At 56.8% G+C, this 22,113-nt stretch overlaps 1 protein-coding gene across 1 annotated transcript in view; it reads left to right on the top strand.

Annotated features, from left to right (window-relative positions):
* Positions 1–22,113, top strand: part of CADM3 (cell adhesion molecule 3) — a 132,435-nt gene that overhangs the window by 94,331 nt on the left and 15,991 nt on the right. The window contains exons 3-8 of the mRNA XM_077841224.1: positions 7,661–7,801; positions 8,399–8,551; positions 9,183–9,320; positions 10,487–10,657; positions 18,261–18,351; positions 18,687–18,856. Of these exons, the coding sequence (XP_077697350.1) occupies positions 7,661–7,801; positions 8,399–8,551; positions 9,183–9,320; positions 10,487–10,657; positions 18,261–18,351; positions 18,687–18,856 (864 nt within the window). The remainder of the gene's footprint in view (positions 1–7,660; positions 7,802–8,398; positions 8,552–9,182; positions 9,321–10,486; positions 10,658–18,260; positions 18,352–18,686; positions 18,857–22,113) is intronic.

The raw sequence follows: 22,113 nt of genomic DNA, 5'->3' as shown, positions 1-22,113 counted from the left end.
TGCCCCCGGGGATCAAGTGATGGTTCTCATCCCCGTGAGAAAGAACAAACTACAGGCCGCCTGGGAGGGCCCTTTCAAGGTTGTCAAGCAGCTAAATGAGGTAAACTATGTGGTGGAGCTGTCTAATCAGGCACACCACTGCCAGGTGTACCATGTGAACATGATGAAGCCATATTATGCCAGGGGGAATGTGGTGTTGGCAGTGTGCAGACACTGGGAGGAGCAGGGAGATGACCCTTTAGTAGATCTATTCCCTGGGACCAGAGCTGGTTCACCCCTAGAAACAATTCCCCTCTCGGATCAGCTAACCCCTGCCCAGCAAGCTGAGGTCAGGGGGGTGCTGCATCCGTACCGACAGCTGTTTTCTGATCAGCCTGGATGCACTAATCTGACTGTGCGCCGGGTGCAGACAGGATCGCACCCGCCGATAAGATGCTCCCCCTTCCAAGTCACAGGGAAAACTGCTCAGGACCTGGAGAGAGAGGTCAGGGACATGCTGGCTTTGGGGGTGATCCAGGCATCTGCCAGCCCTTGGGGCTGGTCCCCAAAAAGGACGGGTCGATCCGGTTCTGTGTGGATTATCAGAAGCTCAATGCCATCACTGTATCTGATGCCTACCCCGTGCCCAGGCCTGATGAGCTCCTAGACAAACTGGGAGGAGCTTGATACCTTACCACCATGGACCTTACAAAGGGCTACTGGCAAGTGCCGTTGGATGTAGATGCCCGGCTGAAATCGGCCTTTATCACCTCTCTGGGGCTCTATGAGTTCCTGACCCTGCCTTTCGGCCTCAAGGGAGCGCCGGCCACCTTCCAGCGCCTGGTGGATCAGCTACTGAGGGGGATGGAGAGTTTTGCCGTGGCGTATATTGATGACATCTGTGTGTTTAGCCAGACCTGGGAGGACCATGTGTCCCAGGTTAGACAAGTGCTGGACCGACTCCAGGAGGGTGGGCTGACCAAAAGCGGAGAAGTGCAAGGTGGGGGTGGCTGAAGTATCTTACCTGGGCCATCGGGTGGGGAGCGGCTGCCTAAAGCCGGAACCAGCTAAGGTGGAGGTGATCAGAGACTGGCCCGCTCCCCACACCAAAAAGCAGGTCCAAGCCTTTACTGGGTTGGCAGGATACTACCGAAGATTTGTGCCCCACTTTAGCACCATAGCCACCCCTATCACTGAGCTATGCAAGAAGGGGAAGACAGACAGACAAGGTGGTCTGGACCGAGCAGTGCCAGGAGGCTTTCCAGGCGCTGAAGGAGGCTCTGGTCAGTGGCCCAGTTCTGGCAAACCCAGACTTTGACAAGCCCTTTATGGTGTTCACCGACACCTCAGACATGGGACTGGGGGCAGTGTTAATGCAGGAGGATGAAAAGGGGGAGACACACCCCATCGTGTACCTGAGCAAGAAGTTCCTTCCCGATGGCTGCGTAGTGTTGCTCCCAGGGTAGCAATGCCTGGCCATGGTGTGGGCCCTCAAGAAACTAGAGCCATGTCTCTTCGGGCGACACTTCACCGTTTACACTGACCACTCTCCCCTGACCTGGCTGCACCAGATGAAAGGAGCGAACACCAAACTCCTGAGGTGGAGCCTGCTCCTGCAGGATTATGACATGGATGTGGTCCATGTGAAGGGAAGCGCCAACATGATAGCAGATGCGTTGTCCCGGAGAGGGGGCCCTGAACTTCCCCAGGTCACTGATCAGAGTGACCCCGCTCAGTTCAGTCTCGAAGGGGGGAGAGATGTGACGCAGCAGGGAGCGGGGAGTGTTGACCTGGGAATGTGGCAGGGGAGTTTCACTGGGGATGGAAGACCTGAGAGCTTGTAACCTGAGCCAGGAGGGGGAGATAACACCTCTGCCTGGGAAACTGGACAAACGCTGCAGGAGAGAGCCTGCTAGAGGAGATTTGGTTTCAGTTTGGTGCTGGGTGGTGGAATGCAGGGAACCCCAGGGCTGGGGTCTAAGCTCCCTGCCCCCCAGAAGGACTTGACTGAGGGGTCCTGGTGGTACCCACAAGCTCTGTTTTAGACTGTGTTTCTATTGTCCAATAAACCTTCCATTTTACGGGCTGGCTGAGAGTCACAGTGAATCTGAGGAAGAGGCCCCGGACTCCCCCACACTCTGTGACATCCATCCTCTTTGGAACCCCGTTTCAGGCAGTTGAAAGCAGCTCTTAAATCCCTCCTCATTCTTCTCTTCTGCAGACTAAACAATCCCAGTTCTCTCAGTCTCTCTGCATAAGTCGTGTTCTAGCCCCCTAATAATTTTTCTTGTCCTCTGCTGGACTCTTTCCAATTTATCCACATCCTTCTTGTAGTGTGGGGCCCAAAACTGGACACAGTACTCCAGATGAGGCCTCACCAATGTCAAATAGAGGGGAATGCTCACATCCCTCGATCTGCTGGCAGTGCTCCTACTGATACAGTTCAAAATGTCGTTAGCCTTCTTGGCAACAAGGGCACACTGTTGACTCATATCCAGCTTCTTGTCTTGTGACTGTTCCTTTTAATTTTTGCTTAACTAGCTTCTTCATGATTGCATATTTCCCCTTTTTTGAAGTTAAATGCTACTGTGATGGGTTTTTTTTTTTCTTTGGTATTTCCTCTGCACCCCCAATGTTGGTAAGTTTAATTGCATTATCATTGTTTTTACCAAGCGGTTCAGCTATATTCACCCCTTGGACCACATCTTGTGTTCCACTTAGGACTAAATCAAGAATTGCCTCACCCCTTGTAGGTTCCAGGACTAGCTGCTCCAAGAAGCAGTCATTAATAGCATCTAGAAATTTTATCTTTGCATCCCATCCTGAGGTGACATGGACCCAATCAATATGGGGAGAGTTGAAATCCCCGACTATTATGGAGTTTTCTGTTTTTGTAGCCTCTCTCTCCTGAGCATCTCTTATCCCTTTGGGATTTGTTGTCATGATGATGATGGAGGATATGCTTGGAGATGTCCGTAACAGCATGGCACCCACCTCTTGCAAGCACCCTCTTCTGGTTGGCTGTGTCTGCAGTCTTTAAACCAGTCCTGGCCCTCGTATCGGGCCGTACTCTCAGGGCTTCCTCCCTGGAGGCAGCGGTTTCACCCTTTTAGTCTATTTTGGCCCCAGCACTCCAGCTGGCCTTCCTGACAGCTCAGTCGTCTTCTGGGGATTTACTGCTGTCCAGTTGTAGGCCCTTCTCCAGTGGTCTATTGGGGGTGGGATCCAGGCCTGCCCACTACTCCGGGTCTCAGCCCAGGGACCCTAAGAATAGCAGCCACACGCTTGCATGTCCTTTTAGCAAAACTGCCTTCAGTTCCCTGGGCCACTTCCCTGTGGCCTCAGCCTTCACCAATACCTTACCCTTGGCTCAGGGCTCTACTAAACTCAGTCCCAGCAGCCAGCCAATAGCTCTTCCTCACTCCCCCAGTCCCTACTAGCACTGAGCGGTCCATTGTGTTGCAGTGCCCTTGGTCAGTCAGGAGCATCATCTGAACTTCTCTATCTCTAGCAAGGAACTGCCGGTCTCTGACCCCTCAGCTCCCTTTTTATAGGGCCCTCCTGGGCCCTGATTTGCTGCTTCCCCTGCAGTCACTGATACACACCTATGCAGTCACCTATGACACCAGCTCTTGCCCCTTTTTGACCTGAGCAGCTAGTCAGAGTTTGGGGCTGTGGGGATGGTGGGAGTAGAAATTGGTAATAGCCATTTCTGTGATGCCATTTTGTTTATTTCAAAGAATGTAAAAAATCCTGTAGTCTGAACACAGAAAGAATTGAAAAGCAGGGAGGAGCTTAAAGCCTCTTTAGCCAGACCCCAAAGTTCTCCCTGCAGCTTCTTCCAGGGTCACACTGGGTATGTTTACACCACAGTTAGACACCCTCGGCTGGCCCCTGCCAGCTGACTGGGGCTTGTGAGGCTCAGGCTAAGGGCCTGTTTAACTGTGGCCTGAGGGAGCTGGGTTGGGCTGCAGCCTGAGCTTTGGGCCCCTCCCACCTTGCAGGGTCTTAGCGCCCGGGCTCCAGCCAGAGCCTGGAAATCTACACCACAGTTAAACAGCCCCTTAGCCCAAGCACCGTGAGCCCCAGTCAGCTGGCACAGGCCAGCCGCAGGTTTTCATTGCGGTGTAGAGATACCCACTGTGTTCACTGGCTACTGCTTGGCTTTCTTGCTTTATGCCTCTGCCCTGTATCTGTCTATTCTCAGTTTCTGTGGGTTCTGCTGTCAGACACACACCACAAACTGCAAAACACTGATACATGCATAAACACATACTTACATACGTACAGACATACACACATTACATGTCCACACATGCATACACCCCCCCCCTTACACTCACATATGTTAAATGTTTCCACATAAACTAGGGGTGGGCAAACTACAGCCCCCGGACTGCATCCAGCCCATTAGACCTTTTAATCCAGCCCTCAAGCTCCAGTTGGGGAGCAGAGTCAGGGGCTTGCCTCACTCCACACATACCGTGGCTCCTGGAAGCAGCAGCATGTCCCCCCTCTGACTCCTACACGTAGGGGCAGTGTGACAGGGTTGGGACTCACCACCACAGCACCTCCTGTTGGTCACTGTGGGAATTAGCTCAGTCCATGTGGAGCACCCTCCACTGGTAGTGTCCCATCCAACTCTTGCCCTCTGTTGGCATCTGGACCCACATTGCTCCCTTCTCGCAGCATCCTCTTCAGAACACTGCCCTCCAGCAGTGCCCCCTCATCCACGCTCACCCCCTTCCAGGGGGCAGTTAACAGCAGTCTTTCCGCTTTGCCCCAACCACAGTGGCCAACCACACCCCCAGAGTCTAAGCCCTTTTGTCAGGGGTCGGGTGCAGTCTGCTATGGCCACTTCTAACAGCCAGGTGTAAGGGCAAGGAGTGGACCCAAGCTCACCTTCTACTCTGGGTCCCAACTCAGGGACCCTTTGGTGGCAGCCTTCCTGCCTGCCCTCCATCTCTCCTTTTGGGCCATTTCCCCTTCAGCCCCTTTGCACCAGCTAGGCCCTTTCCTCAGGGCCTGCAGCCTGGCAGGTACCAGGCTGGAGTTCCCTTCTGCTCCCCTGGCCTGCCCAGTACTACACTGTCCCTGGTGCTAGTCTCCTCACACAGGAGACAGACCTTCACCCTCTGAAGGCCTAGGAGAAACTACCTGCTTCTTGCCTGGGCAGCCTTTATATAGGGCCTAGCCTGGCCCTGATTGGCTGCCTCTTGCTCAGCCCTGATTGGCTCCCCGCAGGCTCTCTCTGATTGGCTGACTGTCTGCGCAGCCGCTCTGGTCTGCTGTAGCCCAATCTGGCCTGGGGGTGGGGCACCGCCCCACCACAGGCAGCCAGGGGGCTGTACACACTGATCCTGCCCCAAGTGCCAGTTCTGTAGATCCCATTGGCCAGAGCACTCACCCCCCTGCACCCCAACCCCCTGTCCCAGCCTGCATCCCTCTCTCATACCCTGAACCCCTCGTTTCTGGGCCCACCCTGGAACCCACACCCCCAGCCCAGAGCCCGTACTCCCTCCCACACCCCAACCCTCTGCCTCAGCCTGGAGCCCCCTGCAATACTCTGAACCCCTCTGCTCAACCCCAAGCCCTCAGACTCCTCCTGCATCCCAAACCCCTCATCCCTGGCCCCACCCCAGAGCCTGCACATCCAGCCAGAGTCCTCACCCCCTCCTGCATCCCAATTCCCAATTATGTGGGCATTCATGGCCCGCCATATAATTTCCATACTCAGATGTGGCCCTCAGACCAAAAAGTTTGCCTACTCCTGACATAGACCCCCCCACAAGAGCCCCATGTGAAAGGAGGGAACAGCTAGTACTCCCTGTGAGTCTCGCAGCCCGCACTCAGGGCAGCAGAGCACTTTGTGACAGTGGCAGGGGGCATGCCCGGCCCCCTGCCCAGCATGGATTACATCTGAGGGACTGGTCCGGCCTCTCCTGCTGCACGTGCTGCTTGGGGACCCACTGCACGGTCAGCACTATCACTAGCTTGGAGTCTGCCCCAGCCTGTTGCTGAGCTGGCTGCTGGCTCCGCTCCCTGCAGCAGCCTCCAGAATCACTGGGCATGCTGGAGCCAGCTGGGCTCTGGGCCAGGGCGGGCAGGGGAGCCAGGAGACCCAGGCACCCTGAGAGGGCAGGGGATCCAGAGGCCTGGAGCAGGAAATTCCTCCCTAGATATTCAGCCCAACACCTGTGTCGTGCCTCCCACCTGGGACTGAAGGGGAGAGAGAACATGGGAGGGGGAGCCTCTGGGATCCCGCATTCCCTTCCTTTCCCTTTGCTTTGGGTTGATATGCCCTTCCTCACCCCACAGAAGGGGCCATCCACCCTGATGCTCCAGCGTAGCCAGAACTCCCCAAGGACTCAGCCTCCCCAACCCTCATGGGCTGAGCCAGCCCTCCCCCACTCTGTGAGCCGCCCCTCCCCTTCTTCCCCCTGAGCCATGTCCACCTCTCAAACTGATTATTATTTATCATTGTTCTGTTCATTGCATCCACCTGTCCCTCTTGGAGTGGGGAACAAGTCCTGCTGGTCCAGCCTCTGCCCGATGGGCAGGGGATTCGCACTGCGCCAGCCTGTTCCTGATGGGCAGGGGATTCGCACTGCTCCAGGCTGTCCCCAGTGGGTGGGGGATTCCCACTGCACCAGCCTGTTCCTGATGCGCGGGGGATTCACACTCCGCCAGCCTGTCCCTGATGAGCAGGGGATTCGCAGTGCGTCAGGCTGTCCCTGATGGGTGGGGGATTCCCATTGCACCAGACTGTCCCTGGTGCGTGGGGGATTTGCACTGCTCCAGCATGTCCCCAGTGAGCAGGGGATTCACACTGCTCCAGGCTGTCTCCGGTGGGCGGGGGATTCACACTGCACCAGGCTGTCCCCAATGGGCAAGGTATTTTCACTGCACCAGGCTGTCCCTGATGGACAGGAGATTCACACTGCACCAGGCTGTCCCTGGTGGGCTCGTGGGTTGCAGTCCCAACTGCCCTCGCCGGTTCTCACATACATGGTGGGTGCAGGGGGCTCAGGCCCAGATCATAGTCAGGGTGCAGCATAGGCAGAAGGCCACACCTGTCCCTATGGAAAGGGCAGTGCCAGGTGCTGCCTGGAATCAGGATCTGCTCCATGTGGGTGATGCCAGAGAGTCCAGGATGGAGGGGACCTCAGGCCCAGGGTGAATGACCAGCCTAGTGCTGACTCTGCACCCAGCCCACATGGCCTGTGTGCTGTCCTGCTGTGGGCGTGGGCCCTGGCAGAGCACCCAGCAGCTGCTATCTCTAGGGATGGGGAGGGTGAGTTGGGCACAACAGGAGAAAGGCCTCTTTGTACAGCCAGTGGGAGTGGAGCCACCTACAGCCAGGGCTGTGTGCTGGGGCTACTGGCCAGGGGCTTTCGGCTCTGGCCTGGCAAAGGAGCAGAGGCGGGACGAGAACTCGGGGCCATGACCCCAGGGAGTGGGGCGGCTGGAATGTGCCTCTCAAGGCCCAGGCACGGACATGCAGCAGGGGTCAGCCAACGGCAGGGGTTACACTCCCATCTGGCCAAAGACAGTCTTTCACCTTCATCCCAGTGCACACAGGGAGGAGCCTTGGCTGCTGGGAGACGGATGGTGCCCAGCACAGCGTGGGCCCAGGAGCACAGGGGTCAGCCCAAGCTGATGTCTGCCTGTTTGCCCCCAGAGAGCCAGCCCACGACATCTGATGAGACGGTGGTGGCAGGTGGCACCGTGGTGCTGAAGTGCAGGGTGGAGGATCCCGACGACTCCTCACTGCAGTGGTCCAACCCAGCCCAGCAGACGCTCTACTTTGGGGAGAAACGAGGTATTGCCAGCAGCCCCAGCTGGGCCTGGAAGGGCCCTGCTCGCCTCTCCCTGGGCCTCAGGTTAGACTGGCTGTGAGGGGAACAGGCTCCAGAGAGCACTCCTCAGCCTTTTCCCCTGCATGAGGAGTGGGGTGAGAGGGAATGGTGCCCCAAGGGAGGTGGGGAGCAGCGTCCCGGGGCAGTGGAAAGGGGAAGCAGTACTCCAGGGAACAGGACAGGGGCAGAGGGGAAACAGTGACCCTGGCGGGGGGAGGGGGGGGCGAGGTGCAGCAGTAACCTGCGTGGATATGGGGAAGCAGTGCCCCACGGGGATGGGATGAAGGGAAACAGTGCCCCAACGTGGGAGTGGAAGCAATGCCCCACAGGGCGAAGGGGAAGAAATGCCTCACGGGGAGGGAAAGAAGTGCCCTGTGGGAACGGGGCAAAGGGAAGCAGTGCCCCATGGGGATGGGGAGAGGGGAAGCACTGCACCATGGAGGGAGGGGAACCAGTGCTCAGTGCAGGAGGATGTGCTGCTGGGTTGAAGCGTGACCTGGCAGCTCCTGCTGGCTCTCGGTCCTGGCCAGCATAGCTAATCCCTCTTGCTCTGGCCCCAGCGCTCCGGGATAACAGGATCCAGCTGGTGAAGTCCACACCCAACGAGCTGGCCATCAGCATCAGCAACGTGGTGCTGGCGGATGAGGGCGAGTACACCTGCTCCATCTTCACCATGCCTGTGCGGACGGCCAAGGCCCTCGTCACCGTGCTGGGTGAGGGCTTGCGACTCCCTTCCCCTGGGGAACCCGCTCAGCACCCTGGGCAATGGAGCCTGCTTGTGCACAGGGCCCAGTGAGTGTGACCCTGGCCTGGCAGCAGCCTGCACAATCCCCTCCCCCAACCTGCCAGCTCCTGGTGCTGGGCCCCTGCTGTTGCTGAGGGGTGGGTGCCCCAGCCCTCAGAGGCCTGGCCACAGCCCCTGGGGACTCTCCTGGGTTCCCCTCCAAGCTGCAGGGCCTGGATTCTCCTCACAGCCCCAACCTGAGCGCAGCCAGTCACTCCCACTCTGCAGCCAGTGGCAAAGCCTCCAGCCAGGGCTCCGTGTCTGGGCGTATCCCTGTGTCTGCATGTGCCCATGTGTATGTGTGTTTGAGTGTGCCCGTGTGTCTATCTGTGTCCGTGTGTCTGCATGTGCTAGCGTGTCTGCCCCTTCCCATTTGTGCGTGTGTGTGCCCCAGGGTCTGTGTATGCATGTGTCTCTGTATCTGTGTGTCTTCCTGTCTGTTTGCCCCTGCCCTGTTCTCTGCGCCCGCCCTTGTCCTGCCCGTGCTCAGGAGGAATCAGGAGGGGAGTTCAGGGGTGCGGAGGGACAAGACGTTCTCTGTTCCTTGCCCTCTCCCCCAGGAATCCCCCAGAACCCTCAAATCTTTGGCTATGAGCTGCCCATCCGAGAGATGGAGATGGCCCAGCTGACGTGCCGATCCTCTGGCAGCAAGCCAGCTGCCCAGCTCCACTGGAAGAAAGGCAACAAGGAGCTGCAAGGTAGGTGCTGGCTGCAGGGCACCAGGGCATATTGGGAGCCCAGTTCTGGTGAAGCAGCGTAAGGTCTGAACCTTGCAGCTTGGCCCGCAACAGAAGGGGAAAACCTGCCCTTGCTCAGTAAAAATCTGAGGCTGCCCTAGCCCAGGGCCTCAGGCTGGGCACTGCTGTCCCTGGGGCCTAATCGGCCACTGCAGGCGGATGGCACCTTAGTGAAGATCTTTCCCTGGTGCTGAGCCTGCAGAGAGGGAGCTGGCCCCAAGGGCCTGGGGTGGGCAAAGGGGTAAAGCACCATCCAGCTCTGAGACAGACAGAAAACAAAGTAAAATTCACGGTCCCTTTGCAGCATGGCCACGGGCAGCAGCGGGCGGCAGAGTGTCCTGCAGCACTAGGCTGCATCGTGAGTCTGCTAAGAAGGGGGAGCAGGGAGGTGGCACAGAGCCTAGTTAGGTAATAATGAGGGCTGGGGAAGAGTGAGGAACCCTAGAGGGACCTGCCCCCATGAGCCAGCGAGGACTCGTTGCCCAAGGCAATGTGTTGTGCCCTGGGGGGAATGACCTGACCTGGGCCCTAAGCCAGGGGACAGCACTCAGTACATTGGAGATGTGGGAGCAGCTCTCTGGTGCCCTGGCCATTGCTCAGACCCCACATGGGGGGACTATTGGGGCCCTCCAGGAAGAGCAGGGCCGGTACAGTGGGGCTGTTTGAATCTGAGGACACAAGGGTGGGAGGCAACACAACGAGCTGCTCTGAGACGCCAGGTCAGGCTCCAGACATGCCTTCTCATACCATGACCAAGGGGATGCTCAGTGGCACTGCAAAGGAATACTGGTAAACGCTGTGCCCAGCACACTTTGCCTGTGGCACTCTTTGCCCCAAAGAGGCCCTGGGGGCCCAGAGCCAGGATTCTGGACCAGGCAGACAGGCCAGGATACCTGGTGGAAGGGCTGTGCACCCTCCTGCAGGGCACCAGCCGACCACTAGCCGAGGGGAGCTGGGAGCCAGGTTCTCCCATCACTAGCAGCTCCTGTCCCTTGCTCTGAAGCAACAGGTGCTGGCTAGCATGGCAGGTGGGAGAGGTGCAGATAGGCCCCGTGGGTAAGATGGAGTCACTCCCGTGCCCTGTGCAGGCCCCACGCTGATAGCACCTGTTCCTTTGCCCCCCAAAGGTGGGGCCCTCGAGGTGATGGAAGATTCCAACGGAAAAACCTTCACTGTCACCAGCCGCGTTGAGTTCACCGTCACCAAAGAAGACAATGACGTGGATGTGACCTGCACAGTGGATCATGAGTCCCTGCAGAACTCGGAGAGATCCGCAAGCCAGAAACTGCAGGTCTACTGTACGTACAGGACAGCCATAGCGGGGGAGGGGGAGGCATCCGGGGACTGTGCTTGGAGTGTCGTGGGAGCATGACGAGGAGCAGATGAGACTGAAAGGAGGCATGAGCCAGTGACCAGCTCTCCGCAGGCACCCCGTGCCTCACACGAACACCCCGCCTATAGCTACATGTCACCCGCACCCGCTCACAGCCCTCCCCAACCCCCCACAGCCCACAAACCCCACACACAACAGACACACAGCCCACGGCCTACTGCACCCCGCATAGCCCACTGCTTACCACCTCAAACACAGCCTGACACCCCCGACACACGGCCCACGGCTTACCACCTCCAACACAGCCATCTGCCTACTACCTCCCCACACACACAGCCCATGGCCTACCATCCTCCATACACAGCCCACCACTAATCACCGCTACGTCAACAGCGCCAGAACCAGGGGTCAGTGGGGCATGCCCCCCCCACCATGGCCTCCCCATGGGTGTAGTTTGGCCGGGCAGGGAGAAGTGTTACCTCCCCCAAATGCAAGACTTGCACAGGTGCTGTACTTCGCAGCAAGGGAGATGATCACCGTTATCAGTTCCCCTGCCTCAAACTACAGCCTTTACTCGTGCCACTCCACACCTGCCCGAGGCTTGCAGTTTTGGGGGCAATGCCGCCCCCTCACCACCGAACAACACCCATGTTAAAAAGTGAGGAGGCCAGGTCTGGCAGTGGTGGTCCCCCCACTTCTACAATGATTCTGATGCCCTTATCCTATGTGCAAAGACATCCCACCGCTACCGACCCTGACGCACACACAGCCCACTGCTAACCACCGCCATGTACACACAGCCCACCATTACCAACTGCATTGCACGCACAGCCCACTGCTAACCACCGCCATGTACACACAGCCCACCATTACCAACTGCATTGCACGCACAGCCCACTGCTAACCACCGCCATGTACACACAGCCCACCATTACCAACTGCATTGCACGCACAGCCCACTGCTAACCACCCTGACACACACACCGCCAATCACTACCGACAGCGATGCGCACACAGTCCACTGCTAACCACCCTGACAAACGCAGAGCCCACTACTAACCACCCCATACACACACAGTCCACTGATAACCAACCTGACTCACATATCCCACTGTTAACAAACCCAATACACACAAGTCTCACCGTTAACCACCCCATGCACACACAGCCCACCGCTAACCACCCCTACGTGCACACATTCCTCTGCTGCTGACCCTGACGCACACACAGATCACTGCTAGCCACCCTCACACACACACAGGCCACCACTAACCATTTTTTGTGCACACACAGCCCAGAGCTTCACCCCCCGTACACACACAGAGCTCACCGCTAACCACTCCCCCGACACACACAGCCCACTGCTAACCACCCTGACGCACACACAGCACACCACTACCAACCGCGGTGCACACACAGACCACTGCTAACCACTCCATACACATACAACCCATTGCTAACCACACTGTCGCGCACACAGCCCAGAGCTACCCCCACACACACAGCCCCGTGCTAGCCACGCCATACACACACATCCCACTGCTACCACCCTGACGCACACACAGCTCACTGCTAACCCCCTACCATGCACACACAGCCTATCCATCCCCTACGCACACACAGCCCACCGCTATCCATCCCCTATGCATACACAGACCACTGCTAATCCCCACTACGTAGGCACAGCTCACCGCTAACCCCACCCATGCACACACAGCCCACCACTATCCATCCCCTACGCACACACAGCCCACCGCTATCCATCCCCTACGCACACACAGCCCACCGCTATCCATCCCCTACGCACACACAGCCCACTGCTAACCCCCACTACGTAGGCACAGCTCACCGCTAACCCCACCCATGCACACACAGCCCACCACTATCCATCCCCTACGCACACACAGCCCACCACTATCCATCCCCTACGCACACACAGCCCACCGCTATCCATCCCGTACGCACACACAGCCCACCGCTATCCATCCCCTATGCATACACAGACCACTGCTAATCCCCACTACGTAGGCACAGCTCACCGCTAACCCCACCCATGCACACACAGCCCACCACTATCCATCCCCTACGCACACACAGCCCACCACTATCCATCCCCTACGCACACACAGCCCACCGCTATCCATCCCCTACGCACACACAGCCCACCGCTATCCATCCCCTACGCACACACAGCCCACTGCTAACCCCCACTACGTAGGCACAGCTCACCGCTAACCCCACCCATGCACACACAGCCCACCACTATCCATCCCCTACGCACACACAGCCCACCACTATCCATCCCCTACGCACACACAGCCCACTGCTAACCCCCACTACGTAGGCACAGCTCACCGCTAACCCCACCCATGCACACACAGCCCACCACTATCCATCCCCTACGCACACACAGCCCACCACTATCCATCCCCTACGCACACACAGCCCACCGCTATCCATCCCCTACGCACACACAGCCCACCGCTATCCATCCCCTACGCACACACAGCCCACTGCTAACCCCCACTACGTAGGCACAGCTCACCACTAACCCCACCCATGCACACACAGCCCACCACTATCCATCCCCTACGCACACACAGCCCACCACTATCCATCCCCTACGCACACACAGCCCACTGCTAACCCCCACTACGTAGGCACAGCTCACCGCTAACCCCACCCATGCACACACAGCCTGCTGCTAACCATCGCCTACGTACACACAGCCCACTGATAACCCCACTATGTAGACTGGGGTGGGCAAACTTTTTGGCCCGAGGGCCACATCAGGGAATAGAAATTGTATGGCAGGCCATGAATGCTCACAAAATTGGGGTTGGGATGTGGGCTCTGGGGTGGGGCTGAGGATGAGGAATTTGGGGTGTAGGAGGGTGCTCTGGGCTGGGATCAAGGGGTTCAGAGGGCGGGAGGGGGATCAGGGCTAGTGCAGGGATGCAGGAAGGGGTGCAGGGTCTGGCTAGAGGTGCGGGCTTTGGGGTGGGGTTGGGGATGAGAGGTTTGGGGTGCAGGAGGGTCTCCGGGCTAGGATCAAGGGGTTTGGAGAGTGGGAGGAGGATCAGGGCTGGGGCAGGGCTGTGGGAAGGGGTCCCGGTTCCCAATGGGGGTGTGGGCTCTGGAGTGGGGCTGGGGATGAGAGGTTTGGGATGCAGGAGGGTGCTCCAGGCTGGGATCGAGGGGTTTGGAGAGCAGGAGGGGGATCAGGGCTGGGGCAGGGGGTTGGGGTGTGGGGAGATACTCAGGGGTGCAGGCTCCGAGCGGCGCTTACCTCAAGCGGCTCCCGGAACTAGTGTCATGGCCCTTCTCCATCTCCTATGCGGAGACATGGCCAGGTGGCTCTGCATGCTGCGCCATCCGCAAGCACTGCCCCTGCAGCTCCCATTGGAGTGCCGGAGGGGGCCATTGGAGCGTGTAGGAGCCGGAACAGGGCCATGCCACAGCTTCCCAGAGCTTCCCAGAGCTTTCCAACCCTGCACCCCAGCCGGAGTGGGGCTGAGCCCCGTAGTGCGGCCTCCTGACCCAGTGCCCCAGCCAGAGTGGGGTCGAGCCGGGTGGTGCGGCTCGCAGGCCGGCTTAAAACGGCTCGCAGGCTGGATCCAGCCCGTGGGCCGTAGTTTGCCCACCCCTGATATAGACACAGCTTACTGCTAACCCCACCGCACAGTCCGCCGCTAACCACTTCATACGTACACACAGCCCACCACTAACCACTCTCTTAGACACATACAGTCCACCACTCACTGTCCCCTATGTGCACACATCCCACCCCTAACCACACAGCCCACCACTAACCATCCCCTGCACACACACACAGCCCACTGCTAATCACCCCCATGCACAAAGAGCTCACTGCTAATCACTAATACACACACACACAGCCCACCACTAAACACCCCTTCACACACGTGCATCCCACTGCTCACCACCCCATCCATACACACAGCCCACTACTAACCTCCCCCTGCGCACACACAAATCCCATCACTAACCACCCTGCACACACATAGCCCACCACCAGCCACGCCTTACACTCACACAGTCCACAGCTAACCCTTCCAGGCAAACACTGAGCCCACCGCTAGCCACCCTCTACATGCACACACAGCCCACTGCTAACCATCCCCATGCACAAAGCGCTTACTGCTAACCAACGCTACGTAAACACAGCCCATCGCTAACCTCCCTCCCCACGTACATGCGCACCACTAACTGTTCCCCATGTACAAACACAGCCCACCGCTACTCCCCCACCACTACTCCAGACACACACACATCCCACCGCTAACCACCCATACACAGACATACAGCCCACTGCTAACCCCCCCAATCCACACACAGCTCACCAGTAACCACTTCCTAAGCACACACAGCCCAATGCTAACCACCCTCAACACACACACTGCCCACCACTAACCAACTTGATCAACACACCCCCGCACACTAATTACTCCCACTCACACAAAGCCCACCACTAACCATCCCCTACACGCACACACAGCCTACTGCTAACCCCCCGAAACACACACAGTCCTCTCCTAATCACTAATACGCAAACAGCCCTCCACTAACCATCCCTACGTACACAGAGCCCACTGATGAGCACTAATACTCACAATTACAGCTACCACTATCCTCCCATGCACAAACACACAGCCCACCATTAACCACCAACATGCACACACATCCCATCACTAACCACTGCTGCATACACACAGCTCACCACTAACCAATCCCTATGCACACACAGCCCACAGCTTAACCCCTCTACACAGCCGCAGCCCACAGCTTAACCCCCCTACCTAGACACAGCCCATCAATAACACCCCCAAGCACACACAGCCCACAGCTAACCACTCAATGCATGTACACATCCTACCACTAACCACCCTGACGCACACACAGCTCTCCACTCACCACCCCAACACTGTAACGTTCCCCTCTTGTGTTATCTGGACCGGTGATCTGCTAGGCCACTCCAATCCTTGACTCTAGGAGCCAGCCTTACCCTGCTGTGAGAACCCCCACTCCTGGGCGGTTCACGCACAGACTACTTACAAGCGAATGACACTAGCCAATATCTCCATTCCCAGACACAACCCTAGGAACCTCCATCTTGCAGTGTCCAGTTATGACTGCTGGACACTGCAATCTTATATGAGTTCGTCAATTTAACGAAGAAATTGATGTGTGCCAGGCTTGTTATCCCAAGGGGAGCCTCTGACACACTGCCTCAGGTAGAATAAACAATGAAATTTATTAACTATAAAGACAGATTTTAAGTGATTACAAGTCAAAGCATAACAAGTCAGATTTGGTCAAATGAAATAAAAGCAAAACGCATTCTAAGCTGATCTTAACACTTTCAATGTCCTTACAAACTTAGATGCTTCTCACCACAGGCTGGCTGGTTGTTCTTCAGCCAGGCTCTCCCCTTTGGTCAGCACTTCAGTCGCTTGGTGTGGTGTCTGTAGATTTAGGTGGAAGAGAGAGAGTGAGCATGGCAAACGTCTCTCCCTTTTATCATGTTCTTTCTTCCCTCTTGGTTTTGCCCCCGCCCCCCACCTTCAGAGTCAGGTGAGCATTACCTCATCGCAGTTCCAAATTGACCAAAGGAAGGGCAGTGACTCCCTGGAGGGTCTAACAGATTCTTTTGTTGCTGCCGAGGCCAGCATCCATTGTTCCTGTGAGGCTGGGCTGGGTTTGTCCCATACCTCCTCTCATGATATGTGAACTGGCTCTCTGTTCTTGGAGAGTTTTTGCATGGGCTTGCTTTAAGCCATGAGGATACATTTTCAGCCTCATAACTATATACATGAAATTTATAACCTATAACCTTACTATAACATTACTGTAACAATTACTATAACATCACTATAACAACCATGCTCAGTGCATCATGAGCCTTCCGAAGACACCCAACATGATAATCTTTGCATTGGATACCACACAGTCATTTTATAAATATGAACATGGGGGTGTCGGGTGTTCCCCCAAGGTACAGAGCGTCACAGACACACACACACACATCTCACTGCTAATCACTGCTATGCACACACATCCCACTGTTACCGTCCCCAGTGCACACACAGCTCACTGCTAACCTCCCCCACCATACGCACACACAGCCCACTGCTAACCAGCCCCTATGCACACACAGATCACCACTAACCCCCACTACATAGACACAGCTCACTGCTAACCCCACCCACACATACACAGCTTGCCACTAACCATCGCCTACGCAAACGCATCCCACCGCTAACCCCCATTATGTAGACACAGCTCACCACCCTCCTATACACACACAGCCCACCGCTAACCACCCCACGGACACACACAGCCCACCGCTAACCACCCCTACACATACATATCTCATCGCTATCCACCCCATGCACACACACAGTCCACTGCTAACCACCCCATGCACACACAGCCAACTGCTAACCACCCTTGTACACACACACAGCCCACCGCTAACCACCCCATGCACACACACAGCCCACCGCTAACCACCCATATGCACACACACAGCCCACCGCTAACCACCCCCACGCATACATATCTCATCGCTATCCACCCCATGCACACACATCCCACCACTAAGCACCCCATGCACATACACAGTCCACCGCTAACCACCCCATGCACACACAGCCAACTGGTAATCACCCCTGTACACACACACAGCGCACCGCTAACCACCCCATGCACACACAGCCCTTGTGCATATACTAATCCCCCGCTAAACATCCCTTACACACATACTCAGCCCACCGCTAACAACCCACTATATGCACACATAGCCCACCGCTAACCACCCCTATGCACACACACATTGCATCGCTAAACACCCTGTACACGCACACAGCTAACCGCAAGCCACCCCTATGCGCACACACAACCCAGCCCACCATTAACCACCCCTTCACACTCACATCCCACCACTAACCCCTCCATACACACACAGAGCCCAATGCTAACCAATCCCTCAAAAACGCAGCCCACCACTAACCACCCCATACGCACAGCCCAACACTAACGCCCGCCACGCACACACAGCTTACCGCTAAGCACCCCCTACATACGCACATCCCACTGCGGGTGTAGGGAGGAAGGGGCATGCTGCAGGTGAATGGTGGGAAGGGCACGCTGTGGGCATGTGGAGAGAGGGTCACACTGCAGGTGTGTGGCAGGAGGGGCACGCTGCAGGTGTAGGGAAGGAGGGAGGTACACAGTATTGGTGTGTGGTGGGGGGAACAAGCATTGCTGTTTAGAGGGAGGGGCATGCTGCCGATGTTTGGAAGGAGGGGCATGCTGTGGGTGTAGGGAGGGAGGGGGACGCTGCAGGTGTAGGAAGAGAAGGGCACGCTGTGGGTTTATGGAGGGAGGGGCACGCTGCAGCTGAAACGAGGGAGGGACAAGCTCAGGGTGTAGTGAGGGACATGCCATGGTTGTGGTGGGAGGGGCACCGTGGGCGGGAGAAGGGGCAGCACAGAACGTGCTCCAGGATTTTGATTTTTACCTTTCTCTTTTTTCCCTCTCTCCAGTTAAGCCAACAGCAACGATCGAGCCAGACCCCCCCTACCCTAGGGAGGGCGAGGAGCTGCGGCTGCAGTGTGAAGTCCAGGGCAATCCGATGTAAGCGTCTACCCCTCCCCAGCCCCTCTGGCTCCCGTCCTCTTCTGCAGGGCTGCTTGCAGCACCCCTCATAGCTCTCTTCACCGGGCTACAGCCTTGCTGCTAGGGCCTGTCCCAGGGGCGCTGCAGCTCCTGCCAGTTCAGTGGGATGCAGTCAGGCCTTTGTCACAGTCTGCAAGGGCCTCGGGGACCGTGGGGGAAGCTCCCCTGGGAAATGGAAGCTGCTGTAATGAATTCCTAGCTGGGCTGACCTCTGAAGCCAGCACCTGCTGCTACATGGGTGTATGCCCCTCAGGGAAGCGCCCCTTGCCTTTCACTAACCCCTGTCCTCTTAGCCCCCAGGAGTTCCTGTGGACGAAGGAGGGCAGCGATGTTCCCCTGCGTCCAAACACCAACCGTGTCCTCACCCTCCCCTTCCTCAACAAGAGCGACAGTGGCACCTATATCTGCATGGCCACCAGCACCATGGGTAGCGTTGTAGTGAGGTACAACCTGGACATCAATGGTAAGCATTGGGCACCAGACAGGGGGTGGAGCGCCTGCTTGCTGCCTCCTCCCCTCTCCGGGGACTAGCACCTGAACCTCACCTTGCACTCCGCTCCCCGGAGCCTCTGCGATATGCTGCCAAGTACAGTGGAGTTGTCCCTCTGTGGGGCTCATCCCCCACTGCTGGAGCCATCTGATGTGTGCCCCTGGGTTTGTGCCGCACACTCCCTGCGGGGAGCCCCAGTGTGTTGGGAACACCCCTGGCAGGGAGCTCTGGGTATGTTGGGAACACCCCCTGCTGGGGAGCCCCAGGCGCATTGGGAACGACCCTTGCTGGGGAGCCCAGGGTTTGTTGGGAACACCCCTACCGGGGAGCCCCAATGTCTTGGGAACACCCCTTGCTGGGGAGCTCCAGGTGTCTTGGGAACACCCCTATGCGGGGAGCAGTGTGTTGGGTATGCCCACTGCCAGGGGTGATGCTCTTTGGAAGTACACTGCAGTGTCCCACGGACGGACCCAGCATGGACCCAGCCAACTGCAGATGCTGAGCCTCAGGGGGCTTGTCTCTGAGCTCCTGCAGCTGCTTCTTTGGCACAGGCTCTGTGAAGCTGCTGCTGCCTCCTCCAACCTGTTCCTCTTTTCTTCCTTCTCTGGTATTTCTCTGCTGTTCTCCCCTCCCTACTCCCCACTCTCCCCCTGGATCACTCCTCACTGCGCTTCTATGCTCACTCTTCCCTCCTTCTCTCCTGTTCATTTGCTCCCCTCCCTCCCCGCTGGCTCCTCGGGCCCCCCATACAGAGCAGGAGGGGAGCAGATTGCCTCTCCAGAGCCCTGCAGGAGCTGATGGGTGTTGCTTGGCTGGGGAGCCCATGCGCAGGAGGAGGGAGCACAGCTTGTGGGGAGCTGGGAGGAGAGCCACGCAGCCTGGGCTGGGTTCAGTCATTATCTGCTGCTGTAAGGACAAGAGATGAACTGGGGCAGGGAGGGGGCTGGTCTGCTCAGCTACCCGCCTGTGGATAGTGATATGGGAAGAGGGCAGCCAGCAATGGGGAGGAAAAGCTGGCCCTGAATGTCAGGGACTACAATAGCTGGAAACACCCTGCTGGTCCCTTCTAGAGTATTCCCGGGGCAGTGCAGGACTAGCTCTGTAGGAAGTTTGGAGGTGTTTGTCTAGTCTCATGGGATGGGGCTCCCACCTGTCCCCTAGCCAGATCCACCCGCACACTCTCAGAAGGATCTCCCGAAGTTTCAGATCGCTCTCCCCCTCTGGGATGGCAGCCCACTGCACCCGAGCTGCACTGAACTGAGTGTGCCCTCTCTCTTATGGTTGTTAACACCCTGCACATGTTCACAGGCTGAACTCCCTGGTTTCCCGCCCTCCTCTCCCAGAACAGATGGACCAGATTTGCCCATTACTTGGGGTACACTCAATTATTAGTTACTCTTCAGGCAGCGGGGCGGGGGGGTGTCTGTAATTCTGTCCATGTACTGCTTGTGTCACTTGTGTTCTCATATGGAGCTCTACTTCTCCCTTCTGCAAGTTCCCTCACAGTGGAGCCTGCAGGACCTAGGTTTCCCAGGGCTGGGTTCTTCCAGCCCCAGAATCAGAAGAACACACACATTAACAGAGCGCGTCTGAGAGGACCGGGTTAATCAGCACTCCCACACTGACCCCTTATATGCCCCTGGACTCAGCAGGCTGAGTCGAGCAGCACTTCCAAGCTGCCACCCTCATATATCCCAGGTTCAGCTCGTCCCTATCCCCACTTTCTCATTATAATTGTTCTGGTAGTAGCCCACTTGATGAGCAAACCCCACAGGATTTCTGGGTGCTGCAGGGATCTTCAGCTTAAGTACAAGGAGCATTGCTAAAGAGAAAGAGAGAGAGAGAGAGAAGCAACCAGCTTAACCATGAAAGTTATTTATTGCCAGGTAATAACCGTACAAGGGGAGCCAAACAAACAAAACAGTTACAATATTAAATCTAACTTAATGAAGTCCCAATGGAACTGATGCAGATGTTGGATACAAGCATCCGAGCACTTACTTGAGTATTGGTAGGGAAACAACAATGGTTCAAGGGAGAACACTAGATTTGTTTATGGGTAAACTGATGGCTCAAGGGAGGATACCAAAGTTGTTTTGTTCAGGCTAGACAATAGGAACTGCTCATTCTTGGCTATCGGCCGTGTTCCTTCAAGGGAGCTCACAATGCAATTAGGCAGGTTCAGTATTTTGGATACCAATAAAGGATTTATTACTAGAATTGGTCTGATAACTACTGAGCTGGGTGTGTGCAGGTGTGGGTTCATTAACAGCTGGAGCAGAGATCCCCCAGAGTTCAGTGCAGTTCTTGCCTTATAATCTCTCTTCTCCATTCTGTATGCTAATGGGGATGCCTCCCTGTCCCATCCTTGATGCAAATGAGGCTAGGGAAGTTTCCTTAATCCCGTCACCCTTGTGCGGAGGGGTTTAGGTGTGTCTTCCACTATCTTTTCATTCCTTTTTGTAAGCCGATTTAGGGCCAGATGTTCAAAAAAGCCTGACTCCTCCCAGCTCCCATTGACAACAAAGGAGGCTTAGCCCCAGCCCCATGGAGAATAATGGGCTGCTGAGCCCTTGGTAACTTCAGCCCTTCATCTCTTCCCCTAACTGAGTCTTCCCAGCCCCAGATCATTTCTCTGAGCTGTCCAGAACTGAACAGTCTCCCTGGCACAGCCACCGTCCCATAGAGCCCCTAGGGTGTAATCCCTCTGTTCCTGCTCCAGTGCATTAGCAGCTCATGTCTAACCTGCTCCTCGGGCCCCCCATGCAGAGCAGGAGGGGAGCAGATTGCCTGCAGCCCCATGGAGAATTGCCGGCTGCCCTGGATTCTCTTCCCATGGGTATTCAGGCTGCTGTGGTTTTTTCACCTGCTGCACGTGCTGCATTTCCAAGACATTGCTACTGCTATTCCCTGCCTATGTTTAATGAGTCAGTGTGCTCTGCAAGTGGAACAGAGCTGTGTACCGTTCAGGGTTCTGATTATGATCACTCTAATCTCCTGCTGCCTTGGGATCTGTTCTGTGTCCCCACTGGTGTTTGCAGCTCCTCCTAGTGGGGGTTGTTCGTGAATTTCATGGCTGTGCAGCCCCCTCCAAGACCAGCAGGGCCTGGCTTTCAAGCGCTCTCAGGGACACATGTTTGAAAGTGCTTGGTACAGAGCCGCTCCCACTGTGACATCCAGGGCTGGATTCTCAGGAGCTGAGTACCACCAAACGTGTGCAGCACGCTTAG

This window comes from Eretmochelys imbricata, chromosome 24, assembly GCF_965152235.1.
Source record: "Eretmochelys imbricata isolate rEreImb1 chromosome 24, rEreImb1.hap1, whole genome shotgun sequence".
NCBI classification, from domain to species: Eukaryota; Metazoa; Chordata; order Testudines; family Cheloniidae; genus Eretmochelys; species Eretmochelys imbricata.
This window is presented reverse-complemented; position numbering and strand designations above follow the sequence as displayed.